Genomic DNA, 15,671 nt, shown 5'->3' with positions numbered 1-15,671 from the left:
GGTGACTTACGCTCACCATCGTTTTAGATTAATTCCCGTCACAACCTTTTGATTTATGAATGCATAATAACTCAGGGCAATGTCTGTGACAGTGCGCGCTTTGTGTGTGTGTGTGTGTGTGTGTGTGTGTGTGTATGTGTGTGTGTGTGTGCGTGAATGTGTGTGCATCTGTGCCTACAAAGCGTTGACTTTTAATCTTACATGTTGCTTGTTTCTAGTCGAGAGAAAATCTCATTCTGAGATAATTGAGTGTGTTAAGAGGAGGAGATCAGACTCCTGGTGCGAAGGAACACAAGTTGCATCACTGTTCCCCTGTTTTAGAGCAACCTCTCATCTGTGCTTATCTGCTTGCCATTCATATCAAAGGATCAAATACATAAGAATTTCTTCTCCCCACTTGACATCGTCTTTCCACATCCACTCTTTGCTTATGAAATCCAAAGATCAGCGTCTGCTCTTTGCAGCATGCACACACAGGAAATCATACATTCTCCCTTGTAGTTGTTTTTTTAATAACTGTGTCCATCCTTTATTTATGTGCCTGTATTTACAGTTGTTGTTGTTTTTATAATTGTTTTAATTCAATTTCACATTCCTGAAGCAACATTATCAAACACGTCATAATGTTGTCTAAGCTGTTATCAGGAAAAGTGGAATTATTACTTTTATATATGACTGCTCCATCCCCCCAAACCCTCGACTCAGTTTATATGTAGGCTAATTATATGTAATGTGCACAGGCAATACAGCAGTGTTTTCGTATCACTGCCCCTGAATAAAGCAACCAAAGAGCACCCATGAGGCTTCACAATGTAGGTAGTCTTGCTATCATGACTCAGTCGAAACTCAAGTGAGTGCTATTTCTGATCATAGCATAGAAGTGTGAGTCTGCCAGCAGTCATCGTACTCTGACATGATCAGCAGAGCAGATGATGAGGCACAGGACAGTCTGTGGTCTAAAAAGAGAGTCTAATACATGCTGTATGCTGGTACACATGACATGGCATTATAGCCTTGGACCAAATCAGATTTTTTTTTGCCTCTGAGCCCATTTAAAGTTTTCTAAAAGTTCTGCATGTAGAATAATTTTAAGTTTCTCAGTTGGCTCGACGGTGTCCTTTGAATGTTCTCTGAGATTGGCTTTAAATGAAGGCAGGTCGCATGATTGCAGACTCCGCTCTGCAAGAATTTTTGAAGTTAAGTTCAAGAGGAATTTGAGATTTGAGCAGAAATGCTGAGTTTATGTCAGTTTGATTTGCTTTTAAGACGCAGTTTTACAAACTGTATCTCCTTGTGCCATCTGCAGGATGTACAGACAGCAGGCACCAGCCTCTAAATCAGAAATCCACACTTTTGTGGTCTTGCACTTTGCGGTAATTTTGACCATAGGTTCAAATCTGATATCATCGACCTTACTTTTTTGTTTTTTTTTAAACATACATGTGATTAATTGATTATAATCTCCTCCTCTGTGTGATACACTTCTTGGGTCAAAAGTGCTCTGTAGTTTTTCACATGGTCAAATACATGTTTTCCCACTCACTGCTCTTTTATTTATTCAAAATGAATCATTACTTACTTATTTGGAACCAAACATATTAGATATCATCTTGATAGCTGTAAATGAGACCACTAAGTAAGACGGAGACATCTGTTTGGGTTAAGCGTTGGCTCCAGTTCAGTATTTTCTGATGCACTGCAGACTTGGCATCATTGAAAAGTTAGGCTAGAGTCCAAATGTGCTCTTAAACTTATCCATTAACGCTCCTGCATTTGCTGAATCGATAGATCCATGATGCCTGATTACCATCTTCTGGCCAAAGCTTGTCACTGCTTCCCCCTCAGATAAAGTAACGGTCACTGAAGCAGCTCGGCGTATTTGCTTACAGTTTAATTAAAACCAGAAAGAGTGAAATATCAAAACAACTTCTGCTGTTTACTGAAACTAAAGCTCAAACCCTGCTGTTAGTATTACTGTTTGCTTTCTCTTCAAAGGGACCACCGAAGAAGCTTGAAAGCCACAATCAAAAAGCTAAACACTGAGCCGTCGTAGAATGAGCAGCCAGGCGTTTTCACATTCTCAGACACGCTTTGAATGTCATTGCATAGAGACTGCTATGTTACGCAGTCAGATTCACACAACACTGTTTCATTCCAACAGCATACATGAAGGAAGCTAAGCAGAGCCACCAGGAGCTGTCTCCCCCCTGCAGTAAAGTCTGAGACAGGCGAGAGAGAAAAAAGCACTCCACCTTCTGTCAGCGACTGCCAAAAGGCCTCCAAGAAAAACTCAAACAGTTATATAGACACAAAGACAAACATGCTGCTGCTTCTGACTTCAAGATAGCTTCTCTTTATCTCTCGGCTCTCTGCAGACATACAGAGAGTGAAGCACGAATTTGACTGAGCTGTTGGTGAAACTGGCTCTGAGGACAGAGTGAGCACACACATGCTACATGTGCAGAACAATTTTTATTGAAGTTTATTTGAATCTAGTGGACAAGAAGACGTACTAATAAAAATAAAGGAAAAGTTGCCATTTTCAGCTTTTTAGAATATTTAAAAACAATTAAAAAAAATATTGCTGCTGAAGCTACTATTAAATAGCAGAAAGCTTAATGAACGGAGAGAACACAGTCAGTGCTGTACTGTGAGAGGCTGCAAGAACATCCTGTACATATGCTCAAAGTTCAAGTATTGTGTTAACCCATTTAATCACACTGGCAACAATTGTTGCTGTTTTAACCACACATTACATTAACAAAATTAAACATTGTGTGTAGGGGATGTCTAAGGAGTAAAATGCATGCACTTATTTTGCAGGGGGAAATTATTTGAGATTAAATGTGTTAATACTAATGGTTCCTCACCTTTAAATATTCTGACAGCACATGAAACAAAGGAAATAATTTCTTGGTTTTGTCCCTGTTCCTTTTCAAATTACGCCCTTTAGTGTTCTTTTGGAATCTTTTTACCGGCAGCATATTTGGAGGGAAGTCTTTTTACTGTGCAAGCCTGCACTGAGATGTATGGCAGTGTGTGCACTTTGTACGGGTTGCACTGGCAAAGAAAAACTGTGCACTGCTGCACCCTGCTGGTGTTTTAAGTGTTTGCATGCTGAGCTATTTCAAGCTGGCTCTGTAACACAAACCTGAAGACTGATGCTGTGGGACTCGAGTGAAACAATGAAGTCCTTACTTAACTGTTATATAGACTTTTAAAGTTTTACAGATGAGACACATTACAGGATTACATTGTGACATGGTGTTGTTCTTGTTCGTTTTGCCAAAATGTGAAATGTACTTTGTGTAAAAATTATGTGTACGTTTAACACACAGTGCATGACTTTGGATATTTTAGGACCCAGACTTTTTTTAGCAGTCATAGTGGGCGGGGCTGCTCATGAACCAATGGTTGCTTAAAGCCCTGCGACGTCATAGCATGACCAACCACGTCAGTCAGTCTACTTTCACTTTCCTTTGACTGTAAACGGTTTTTGATCAAGCTAGGCTAGACTGACGATAGATCAATATATATCTGAAAGTATTTGGGGGTTTTTTCATCCCAGCGTCTCTTTTGCTCCCGAAGACCCCATTTGCACAGCAGGTCTGTTTCCACGTTGTTCAGATGTCATGTCGATCCAACAGGAGAACAGAAACAGGAACTATACAGTATGAGAAATGTCCAACATCCGTATTCTCTGACTTTTTCTTCTTTTCTGCAGGTGAAATCATGGATGGTTTGCTTAAGGAAATAAGAAGCAAGGACCAAGCAGCCGCCTCTTTACTGGAACGTAAGTGGCAGAGAAAATGAGAATATTTATCCTAGGGCTGTGCGATATGACCAAAATCTCATATCCCGATATAAGAATTCTATCGTCCTGATAACGATATAAATCACAAAAATGTAACATTTTCTGTAAATTCTGTGAATCTTTAACAGATGCATGAAACTATACATTTTTAGACATAAGTTAAGCCGTTTTCTTTGTGAGTATTTATTACACGGCGTGCTGCGGGGAAAAGCCTGTTCTAACGTTAAAGGTTTATGTGGAACATAAACAAGCGGACACGCGATGCTGTTACCGTCGTTGTTGCTAACCACAACGCATAAAAACAGGCGCTTGTCCGTCTGTAGTGTGGTTATATTAAATATAAGAGAAAGAGAGAACTTTAAGAAATTAATATAGCCACTACAGTGACCATCAGAACGATGAAAAAATATTGTCGTAAACAGTTTATTTTGCGACACCACGAAACAAACGATAGCATAAAATGAAACGATAGACGTTTTTATATCGTCATCCGAGATACATCGTTATATCGAAAAGCCCTAATTTATCCTACACTACTAGAGTAAATAAGATGTAAATATTTATGCATATATATATATATGTATATATGTATGTATGTATGTGTGTGTGTGTGTGTGTGTAGTTACAGTGAGTAGGCTCCGTTGTTGCAACAAATGAGTATAGGTTTCAGAAACCACTGGAAACTTAACAAGAGAAAAATCAACAGAACCACAAATTGAATGTTATTTCAATTCAGTTTTATTTATACAGCGCCAAATCACAACAACGATTACTTTAATTTGTATAATCAGGAGGCTACTTGATCAATAACAGATCTGCTCTTTCAGAGGCGGATTTACGCAGTGACTCAGATCTCCAGTCACTGACTTTACAAGACCTGGGTTTGCTGTTCCCTGGAGTTAAAAATGTCAAACTGAGAAGGGATATCTTTGATATAATACACAAGCAGGTAAGCAAGCAAGCTGTGTATAACTGAGAGGAGAGGGATTCAGCTGGACGTGTGTAACCCATATAGAAAGTCAGATCTGGACAATAAACACTTTTATTTGTTTTTCTTTGTTTCAGAAACCAATTGGTGAGCTCATAGAAAAATCCAAGCACTTCATCCCACATGACTCTCTCAGGGGTAAGTACAGCCTGCTAACATTGTTGGCTCTTGCATTTGATTTGGATAGGCGGAAGAAAATAGATGGATGGATGGATTTAGGATGTTTTGGGGAAGTTTTAAAATATCACATGCAGATTCTTATACATAACCTTAAACTTTCCATCCAGCTGCCTTAACCGAAAATGGAGTTTTGGTCGACTACCTGAAAATGTTGAAGGAAATGAAGACCCAAATGAATAAAGATTTCCTTGATCCGCATATCAATCTACTGGAGGACTTCAGGAAATCTCAACCATCGCAGGACCAGGACAAAGGTTTTTAATCCAGTTTATTTAAGCCTAATATTAACGTGTCTTAATTTCATGAGTGCAGATTCAAAGCTTTTACAGAGGGTAGCAAACTTCAACTTAATGTAGGTAAAGCTTTTTATCTCATCCAGTCCATTTATGCTGAATATGCATAAGCCATGTCTTTGATATTGAATAGACACAATATCTGACCACAGCTCAGGCTTGTTTGCTTTTACATCTACTTTTACATGAATCCACAGAATGGAAATAACAGAGACATGAAGTCTCAGTTGACATGTTATTCTCTCAATGTAACGGACAGATTAACAGGCATCCATTTTTTTAGTCAATAATGGGCCCTTGCTGCTCCAACATGACTGCACACCAATGCACCAAGCAAAGTCCATAAAGTCATCAATTAGCCACTTTGGTGTGGAAGAACTTGACTGGTCTGCGCAGAGTTCTGACCTCAACCTGACACAACAACTTTGGGATTAATTAGAGTGGAGACTGGGAATCAGGCCTTCTCGTCAACATCAACGTCTGACTTCACAAATTCCCATGAACACTAACCCTTGTGGGTTAATTCTGAAATGATGGGCGTTTTGTGATCAGCTTGGCTAGACTGACAACACGATCAACAATATCTACAGCTAAAAGTATTTGGGGTTTTTTTTTTTTTGGGGGGGGGGGGGGGGGGGGGTTTCATCCCAGCATCTTCTCTTTTGCTCCTGCAGGCCCAGCTTGTAGAGCAGGTCTGTTTCCACATTGTTCAGATGTTATGTCAATCTAACAGGAGAACAGAAACAGGAACTATACAGTATGAGAAATGTCCAACCTCCGTTTTCTCTGATTTTTTCTTCTTTTCTGCAGGTGAAATCATGGATATTTTGCTTAAGGAAATAAGACGCAAGGATGAAGTGGCAGCCAATAAACTGGAAGGTAAATGGCAGTTTTTTGAGAATATTTACTGTCAGAGTAAATAAGATGTAAATAGGCATAAATATATTACACTGAGTAGGCTCCATTGTTCCTCCATTATGCTGCAAACTAACAAGAAAAAAGCTAACAAAGCCATAAATTGAATTATAATTGTAATTCAACTCAGTTTTATTTATACAGCGCCAAATCACAACAACAAACAATAATAGCTTTTATAATGTATAATCAGGAGACTAGTCTAAGGAGCTTGGAAAGAAAAGCGTCTGGACTTCTTTAAGTTGCTTGAAAACGTTTCACCTCTCATCCGAGAAGCTTGTTCAGTTCTAAGAGTCAAATGGCGGAGAGTCCCAGATTTAAACCCAGTGGGAGTTTCCCCCCAAAGAGGGACAAAGGACCCCCTGATGATCCTCTACCTAATCACATGAGTCAAGGTGTGAAAACGGGTGTGGGTCACAATGTGCCAGGGTTTCGGGTGAGCTCATTGTGAAACCTGGCCCCACCCTATCATGTGTTTTTCTAAGGTCAGATGGTCCCGATGGCCAACAAGGTCCAGAAACTTACCCTGGATCCAGATTAAACCATAGTGTTCTTTGATGTAGTCTCTCTCTTCACTTGCATACCTACCACGGAGGCAGTGGAGACTTTCAGAAAACGACTAGAAGAAGACAGGTCCTTGGAAGTCAGGACCAACTTCACACCCGATCAGATTTGCACCCTGTTACACCTCTGCCTTACCACTTTATATTTCGAATACAATGAGGGTTTCTACAGACACCCCCGTGTCACCTATTGTAGCCAACCTTTACATGGAGGAAGTGGAAAGAAAGGCTCTTGGCTCTTTTAAAGTTAGAGTACCCAGCCACTGGTACAGATATGTAGACGACACCTGGGTCAAAATCAAAACACAAGAAGTGGAATCCTTCACAGCGCACATTAACGCCGTGGATAAAAACATCAAGTTCACACAAAGGATAACTGTTTGCCTTTCCTGGACTGCGCTGTGCACACTGAAGAGAATGGCAACCTCAACATTGAAGTTTACCGGAAGCCCACACACATAGACCAGTACCTCCTCTTTGACTCCCATCACCCTCTGGAACACAAACTTGGAGAAATTAGACCCTACACCACCGGGCAGAACATGTTCCCTCTAAGCCTGAAGGGAAAAAGAAAGAACACACACATGTAAAGGAAGCACTCAAAACATGCGGGTATCCTAACTGGGCATTTATAAAGTCAGTAAAGATGCACAGAAAAGAAGATCGGACACCAGCTAGGGAGGATAAGAAAGTCAGACGCAACAACATTGTCATCCCCTATGTAGCCGGTGTATCAGAGAAACTCAGGAGTTTTCTCCAAGCACGACATCCCGGTGCATTTCAGACCCAGCAATACAGTCAGACAGAAACTGGTTCATCCCAAAGACAAAACTCCAAAACACAAACTTAACAATGTGGTGTATCCTGTACAGTGTAGCGAGGGATGCCCAGACCTCTACATTGGAGAGACCAAACAGCCACTTCACAAGCGCATGGCACAACACAGAAGAGCCACCTCCATGGGACAAGACTCGGCGATCCATTTGCATCTAAAGGACAAAGGTCACTCTTTCGAGGATGCCAATGTTCACATTTTGGACAGCGAGGACAGCTGGTTTGAAAGAGGAGTGAAAGAAGCCATTTATGTCCACTGTGAGCGACCATCTTCCCTTCCCAGACACCTTAACACCCACTCACACCCTGGGCCATCTGACCTCAAGAAATCACATGATAGGGTGGGGCCAGGTTTCACAATGAGCTCACCTGAAACCCTGGCACATTGTGACCCACACCCGTTTTCACACCTTGACTCATGTGATTAGGTAGAGGATCATCAGGGGGTCCTTTGTCCCTCTTTGGGGGGAAACTCCCACTGGGTTTAAATCTGGGACTCTCCGCCATTTGACTCTTAGAACTGAACAAGCTTCTCGGATGAGAGGTGAAACGTCTTCAAGCAACTTAAAAAAGTCCAGACGCTTTTCTTTCCAAGCTCCTTAGACTACAATGACCTGGAGGACTGAGAACCTTCACAGACAATCAGGAGACTACTTGATCAATAACAGATCTAATCTTTCAGAGGAAGGTTTGAGAGCTGACTCAGATCTCCAGTTACTGACTTTACAAGACCTGGGTTTGCTGTTACCTGGAGTTGAAAATGTCAAACGGATAAGGGAAATCTTTGATATAATACACAAGCAGGTAAGCAAGCAAGCTGTGTATAACTGAGAGGAGAGGGATTCAGCTGGATGTGTGTAACCCATATAGAAAGTCAGATCTGGACAATAAACACTTTTATTTGTTTTTCTTTGTTTCAGAAACCAATTGGTGTGCTCATAGAAAAATTCAAGGACTTCATCCCACATGAATCTTTCAGGGGTAAGTACAGCCTGCTAACATTGTTGGCTCTTGCATTTGATTGATTCGGATAAGCGGAAGAAAATAGATGGATGGATGGATTTAGGATGTTTTGGGGAAGTTTTAAAATATCAGATGCAGATTCTTATACATAACCTTAAACTTTCCATCTAGCCGCCTTAACCGAAAATGGAGTTTTGGTCGGCTACCTGAAAATGTTGAAGGAAATGAAGACCCAAATGAATAAAGTGCAAGATTTCCTTGATGCACATATCAATCTACTGGAGGACCTCAGGAAATCTCAACCATTGCAGAACCAGGACAAAGGTTTTTAATCCAGTTTTCTATCTGATCCAGTCCATTTATGCTGAATATTCATAAGCCATGTCTTTGGTATTGAATAGACACAATATCTGACCACGGTTCAACCTTCTTTGCTTTTACATCTATTTTTACATGAATCCATAGAATTTAAATAACAGAGTCTCAATTAACATGTCATTCTGCCCATGCCATGCTCAGAGCAGTCTGTGTACAAAAAGTGTTACATTTTGTACATGAATCACAAACACATGGAAAAGGTAAAGTCTGTCAAAATTCTACTATGTTGCCGTTCACAAGATAGATTCTCAGAAACCCCTTACATATAGTATATAACTATGGCATATGACTATATGGTAAATTAGAACTAGAGTACAGTTAAAATTTTTACATACATTCATAAGATTTTTTTTAAATTTCTTGTAAATGTATTATGCCAATGTACTCAACAGGTTCTTCGTCAAGTGGTCCAGTGAAGCGCCACAATAGCCAAACCAGTGACCCTCCACAAATGCAACAAGGTAAATCTCACCTTGTTTTTCTTTGCACTCCAGTAAAATTTAACACAGGCTATTGTTAAATTTTAATGCTGTTTTACATGAAGGTTTATTAGATACAATTACCAGTAGTGCAATGTTGTCCCCACCAAGGTAAATTTAGCTCTTCACCAGGTGTTAAGGTCAGTGTTGGGAAGGTTACTTTTAAAATGTATTCCACTACAGATTACAGAATACATGCCCCAAAATGTATTTTGTAACGTATTCCGTTACATTACTCAATGAGAGTAATGTATTCTGAATACTTTGGATTACATAATATATTATCATGCTTTTTACAACTACATGAATGTACTATTGCTGTGTGATTTATTACTATTACTGAAGGCTACTCACCTTACCAATACCAACTAGATTTTTAAATCTTAATATAAAATGAGTAACAGTAGGGTGGACATTTTGCAGCAATCGCGTGGTTATAGTGGGCGGGGCTGCGCATGTACTCCAATAACCAATGCTGGATCACAGCATGACCAAACTGTTCAGTCAGTCTACTTTCACTTTTTGTTGACCGTAAACGGTGAGTGTTTTTTTGATGAAGCTAGAATAGACTGACAGTACAATGCAAATATCTACATCTAACAGTATTGGGGGTTTTTCATCCCAGCATCTTCTCTTTTGCTCCTGCAGGCCCAGCTTGCACAGCAGGTCTGTTTCCATGTTGTTTAGATGTCATGCCGATCCAATAGGATAACAGCAACAAAAATGTCCAACCTCTGTTTTCTCTGATTTTTTTCTTCTCTTCTGCAGAGGAAAACGTTTTGCATAAAGAAAAAAGACACAAGGATGAAAAAGCAGCAGGTAAACTGGAAGTTAAGTGGCAGTGTTTTGGGAATATTTATTCTACACTGTTAGAGAAAATAAGATGTAAATATTTATATTGAGGTGGGACTCGATTAAAAAAATTAATCTAATTAACTAGAGGTTTTGTAATTAATGAATCTCTATTAATCGAATTTAATATTATTTGCTTGCTTTTCAATGTCATAAAGCTGTTGAATTTTACATGATATAGTTTTTCTGCATGGCATTTGGAAAGTTGAATCACCTGACTCTAAATAGCACATTTTCTAACCCCCTATCTTGTACCACTGATGGTGGTCTACAGCAATCCATTCTCTGAGAGATTTTGTAAGTTTGTCTGTTGACTCACTAATTTTGGTCCTAAAACCAGTCATTTCATCAAGTTTGGGCTGCCGACACCTTTTGTTGATACTCGAACGGCTAGGGCTAACAGCTCCCACAGTTTCTGTGCTCGCTGCAACATGTTTTGCATTTAGATGGTACCATAAGGTGCTTCGGTGGTATGCAAACCTTTTGCACAGTTTGCACAAAACCAAGATTTTATCAAGGCTTCCGTCGGGTAGTCTTTTGAAATGAAATTTGCCTCCGATCAGTCCTAGCAAAGCACTTTCTTCCGATTCTTCCATTTTTCTAGCTGTGTAGTGTAATCGGTATACTAGGAAATCGTGCACTGACAAAAGTTCCCCTTTGCTTGGAATGCAAAGTGCGTTAAATGCGTTAATTTTTTAACACGTTATTTTTTTTTTTTTCAAATTAATTAATCGCAATTAACGTGTTAAATTCCCACCCCTAATTCATATATATATATGTATATATAGTTACAGTAAGTAGGCCTCTTGATGCAACAATTGAGTATAGGTGTCAGAAACACCTGGACTACCTTATGCCGCAAACTAATAATAATTAAAAAAAACACAAAAGTAATTATAATGAAATGATTTGTATAATCAGCCTAATCTTAACGTGTCGTAAGTTCATGAGTGTAGATTCAACAGGCATCCATTTTTTTAGTCAGTAATTCAAACACTGCTGGCTTTTCATTTAGTTGATTTTATGTATTTCTCACTGGTTAGAATTAAAAGTAAAAGTGCAAACATTTGTGTAATTTTATCTGATTTAAGTTCTTGCCACAAAATCCGCTGGTGTAGCAGTCTGCTTCAAGTGTTAAATCTTGCACATGAATCACAAACACATGGAAAAGGTCAAGTCAGTCGAAATTCTGCTATGTTGTCATTCACAGGATAGATTTTCAGAAACCCCTTACATATAGTATAAAACTATAGTATATGACGATATATATTATTACTTAAGTACAGTTAAGATTTTTACATACATTCATAAGATTTTTTTTAATTTCTTGTAAATGCGTTATGCCAATGTACTCAACAGGTTATTTGTCAAGTGGTCCAGTGAAGCGCCACAATAGCCAAACCAGTGACCCTCCACAAATGCAACAAGGTAAATCTCACTTTGTTTTTCTTTGCACTCCAGTAAAATTTAACACAGGCTATTGTTACATTTTAATGCTGCTTTACATGAAGGTTTATTAGATACAATTACCAGTAGTGCAATGTTGTCCCCACCAAGGTAAATTTAGCTCTTCACCAGGTGTTAAGGTCAGTGTTGGGAAGGTTACTTTTAAAATGTATTCCACTACAGATTACAGAATACATGCCCCAAAATGTATTTTGTAACGTATTCCGTTACATTACTCAATGAGAGTAATGTATTCTGAATACTTTGGATTACATAATATATTATCATGATTTTTACAACTACATGAATGTACTATTGCTGTGTGATTTATTACTATTACTGAAGGCTACTCACCTTACCAATACCAACTAGATTTTTAAATCTTGCACATGAATCACAAACACATGGAAAAGGTCAAGTCAGTCGAAATTCTGCTATGTTGTCATTCACAGGATAGATTTTCAGAAACCCCTTACATATAGTATAAAACTATAGTATATGACGATATATATTATTACTTAAGTACAGTTAAGATTTTTACATACATTCATAAGATTTTTTTTAATTTCTTGTAAATGTGTTATGCCAATGTACTCAACAGGTTCTACGTCAAGTAGTGAGAATAGCCAAACTAGTGACCTTCCAGAAATACAACAAGGTAAATTTCACCTTCTTTTACTTACAGTCTAGTGACACACAGACACATGCATATGGAGCTATGTATGGCTATTGTTAAATAGCCATACATAGCTACATAGCTGTTTTACATCAATATTTGTTAGATACAAGTACCAGTAGTGCAAATCGGTTCTCACGCTCTCCTTCTTTCAAGCGTGACCATCCACATAAAAGACAAGGTAAATTTAGCTCTTCACTGTTAAAATGTAAGGTTGTATTATTGACCAGGTTTTAAGGTTTCCAACTCCAGGCAATATTCAATATTCACTTATTATATGTTAAAAAAAAACTCAGAAATCTAACTTAATACACTGTTATACACACTATATTGCCAGAGGTAATCACCCATCCAGATGATTGAATTCAGGTGTTCTAATCACTTCCATGGTCACAGGTGTATAAAATTAAGCACCTAGCCATGCAGACTGCTTCTACAGACAATTCTGAAAGAATAGTTTACTCTCAGGAGCTCTGTGAATTCCAGCATGGTGTCGTGAAAAAAACACCAGCTGTCTGACAAGTGCAGTTGTAAAATTTTCTTGCTGCTAAATATTTCACAATCAACTCTCAGTGACTGAAAATGATTGGGAATGACAGCAACTCAGCCACCAAGTGGTAGGCCACGTAAAATCACAGAGCGGATTTAGCGGAGGCACATAATCCGTAGAGTCATGGTATGGTTTTCCATAGCCAAGATGCTAGATCCAAGCTTTATTTCAATAAGTCCAAGGTGTTGGATGCAGTGGTGTAAAACACGACATTACTGAAGCATTTGAGACGTGTTCTCTCGAGTGACGAATCACACGTCTTTGTCTGGCAATCTGATTGATGAGTCTGGGTTTGGCAATTGCCAGGAAAACAGTACTTGTCTGACAGCATTGTGCCAAGTGCAAAGTTTGGTGGAAGGGGGATCATAGTTTGCTATGGGGCATGGTGTTTCAGGAATTGGGCTCGGCCCCTTAATGCTTTAGCAAACCAAGACATTTTGAAATATTTCATTCTCCCAACTTTGTGGGAACAGTTTGGAGATGCCCCCTTTCTATTCCAACATAGAAGGAACATGACTGAAATTGACTGGCCTGGACAGAATCCTGACCTCAACCTAACAGGACATCATTCGGTTGAATTAAAGCAGAGATTGCGAGCCAGGGCCTCTCGTCAACATCAATGTCTGACCTCACAAATGTGCTTCTGGAAGAATGCTCAAAAACTCCCATAAACACTCCTAAACGTTGTGGAAAGCCTTCCGAGAAGAGTTAGAAACTGTTATAGCTGAAAACAATGGGCTGGCATCATATTAAACCATATAGATTAAGAATGGTATGCCACTTAAGTTCATATGTGTGTAAAAGCAGACAAGCAAATACCTTTGGCAGTACAGTGTATCAAATGATATTTTGTTCCACTCTAAAAAATTGTATTGAAAAATAAACCCTAAAATTTCAGCTGCATGTTGTATAGTTACCTGAGCACATATATTTTCGAGAATGCTTAACATTTTTATATTTGCATTTAGATGATCTAAAACACTATGTTTAAAACCTGTTCAACTCAAAACTTTATATATAAAAGACTCAGACAGCTCTGTTAATCATTCTAGTAATGTTTTGAAATTTAAGCAAGATTTTTTTGTGCTATATTAATAAATTGATTTCACTCATTGAAGCAAAGTCTTTTATTTCATTTATCATGAATCACTGTATTCCAGGAAGTTTAATTTGATTCTCCTGTGAATTTAACTTGCTTTTATTTGTAATTTTTTGTATTATTTCTATAGCCACACTGAAGTACAAGATGGTGATAAGTGGAAAAACCTTTAATGCCCATCAACAGATACTGGAAAAAGTAAAGGCTTTAAGTGAGGATCCAGATTTGAATTTGATCGAACTGGAAGACAGCAATCAGGATTGCCAGGCCATTATTGTCTTCTGTCCCATTGTTTCACGTATGGGGACAGATATTGATGCAGCCATGACGCAAGTCAAAGGTAAGGGAAAGAATTAAATTAGTCATCCATTCAAAAAATTGCAGTTGTGTTTTATGAGACATTTTTGGGTTTGAGAATACGACCTGAAAGTAACTCATAATAATGATGAGCTTTTAAAAGCATCAGGAATAGCATGAATTTTGTCTAATGTTTCTATAGTATAAGAAAATCTGTGGCCATTAAATTTTTTTTCTTTTAATACTTTTCCACTGTTATGTTATGTTCTCGTAATCCGTCTCCTCTTTTTTGCTCTCTGTAGGTTCTCAGCCTGTCATTCTGGTTTTGATGCATCACGCACATGAACCCAAGCATGTAACTTTAATGAAAATACAGAATAATGTTTCTAATGTTGTGTTACCTTTCCATGTTTTCTACCATGAGACAGTGCATGGATTGTTGCAGTGTCAGCAAAATAACGATGCCATTTCTGAAATTCGAAAGGCATTACTGAAGCACGCAGATATCCAGACAATTAAAGATACAAGTGGAAAGACACAGAATGTGGCTGCTAGTAATTATGGTGGTATTATTGGTATTCCATTAATGAGATTTCAATCCCTTTTAAATAAATTTTCATAGTGTAAAGTCAGATATCACAAGTCAAAGAAACTGTAAATATGTCCCATGCATTACTCTTTTGTAATCCACTTTTTTTGCACTGTATCACTTGAGTAGTGCAGATTGCTCTGACCATTTGCATAGGAATTGAGGATTTTATGGTTTTGATCATGCAAAATAATTATTTTGTGCATTGTGAAACAAAGGGGCAGCACAGAATCGTCTTTGTGACCTTTATTTCAGTACTTTAAGATATTTCAGCTGTAAGGGAAGTTGCCGAGTCAACAGGTGTGATCATGAAGTGTCAAAGAAGAGGTCAGAGACACAGTATATGGGTGTAGATAGCCATAAAACTACTTTCAACTGTAACAACTGTTGTTTATCTCTAAAAAAACAAAAGTGACAGTTACAGCTATATGTACACAGTGACATCGTAAGTCCTTTGATCATTAAGATAAATAATAAATATATTTATATCAAAGTCAAATATATTGTGATTAGTTTCACAGTTGCTATGTAAATCTGCAAGTTATTTTCATCTTTCAGAAAAAAAATCAAGCCAATGTTTAAAATTGTGATTAAAAATGTAAAAAAAAAACATCCGTTGTCTTTTTTTTCTTTTTTCCTTTTTTTTTCTTTTTTTTTTTTTTAAATTGAGGGGTCCTGAACAGTTCAAAACACCAGTGTAATTTACAGTATAATTTAGCCTAGTTCAGCTAATATTTCTACTGTTATTTTCTATA

The 15,671-nt window shown here is 38.2% G+C and overlaps 1 protein-coding gene across 3 annotated transcripts; it reads left to right on the top strand.

Annotated features, from left to right (window-relative positions):
* The first annotated feature begins 3,452 nt into the window (after nucleotides 1–3,452).
* LOC147312388 (uncharacterized) lies at nucleotides 3,453–15,506 on the top strand. Of its 3 annotated transcripts, XM_086264336.1 has the most exons (15): nucleotides 3,453–3,606; nucleotides 3,725–3,793; nucleotides 4,642–4,763; nucleotides 4,880–4,940; nucleotides 5,090–5,236; nucleotides 6,086–6,154; nucleotides 8,270–8,391; nucleotides 8,508–8,568; nucleotides 8,722–8,874; nucleotides 9,321–9,389; nucleotides 10,176–10,226; nucleotides 11,619–11,687; nucleotides 12,307–12,363; nucleotides 14,161–14,370; nucleotides 14,630–15,506. In XM_086264336.1, the coding sequence occupies exons 2-15, from the start codon at nucleotides 3,733–3,735 to the stop codon at nucleotides 14,947–14,949; spliced, it is 1,572 nt and encodes a 523-aa protein (XP_086120462.1). In that variant the 5' UTR covers nucleotides 3,453–3,606; nucleotides 3,725–3,732; the 3' UTR covers nucleotides 14,950–15,506. The 3 variants fall into 3 exon arrangements, with proteins under 3 accessions (XP_086120462.1, XP_086120463.1, XP_086120464.1); XM_086264337.1 differs by lacking the exon at nucleotides 10,176–10,226; XM_086264338.1 differs by lacking the exons at nucleotides 9,321–9,389; nucleotides 10,176–10,226.
* The last annotated feature ends 165 nt before the right edge of the window (nucleotides 15,507–15,671 follow it).

Source organism: Aulonocara sp. 'chitande type north' Nkhata Bay, linkage group LG15 (assembly GCF_057382095.1).
Source record: "Aulonocara sp. 'chitande type north' Nkhata Bay isolate Kocher_YH1m ecotype deep benthic linkage group LG15, A_spYH_male_GT1.1, whole genome shotgun sequence".
NCBI lineage: Eukaryota > Metazoa > Chordata > Actinopteri > Cichliformes > Cichlidae > Aulonocara > Aulonocara sp. 'chitande type north' Nkhata Bay.
The sequence above is the reverse complement of the archived record's forward strand: the minus strand, read 5'-3'. Positions and strand labels throughout refer to the sequence as shown.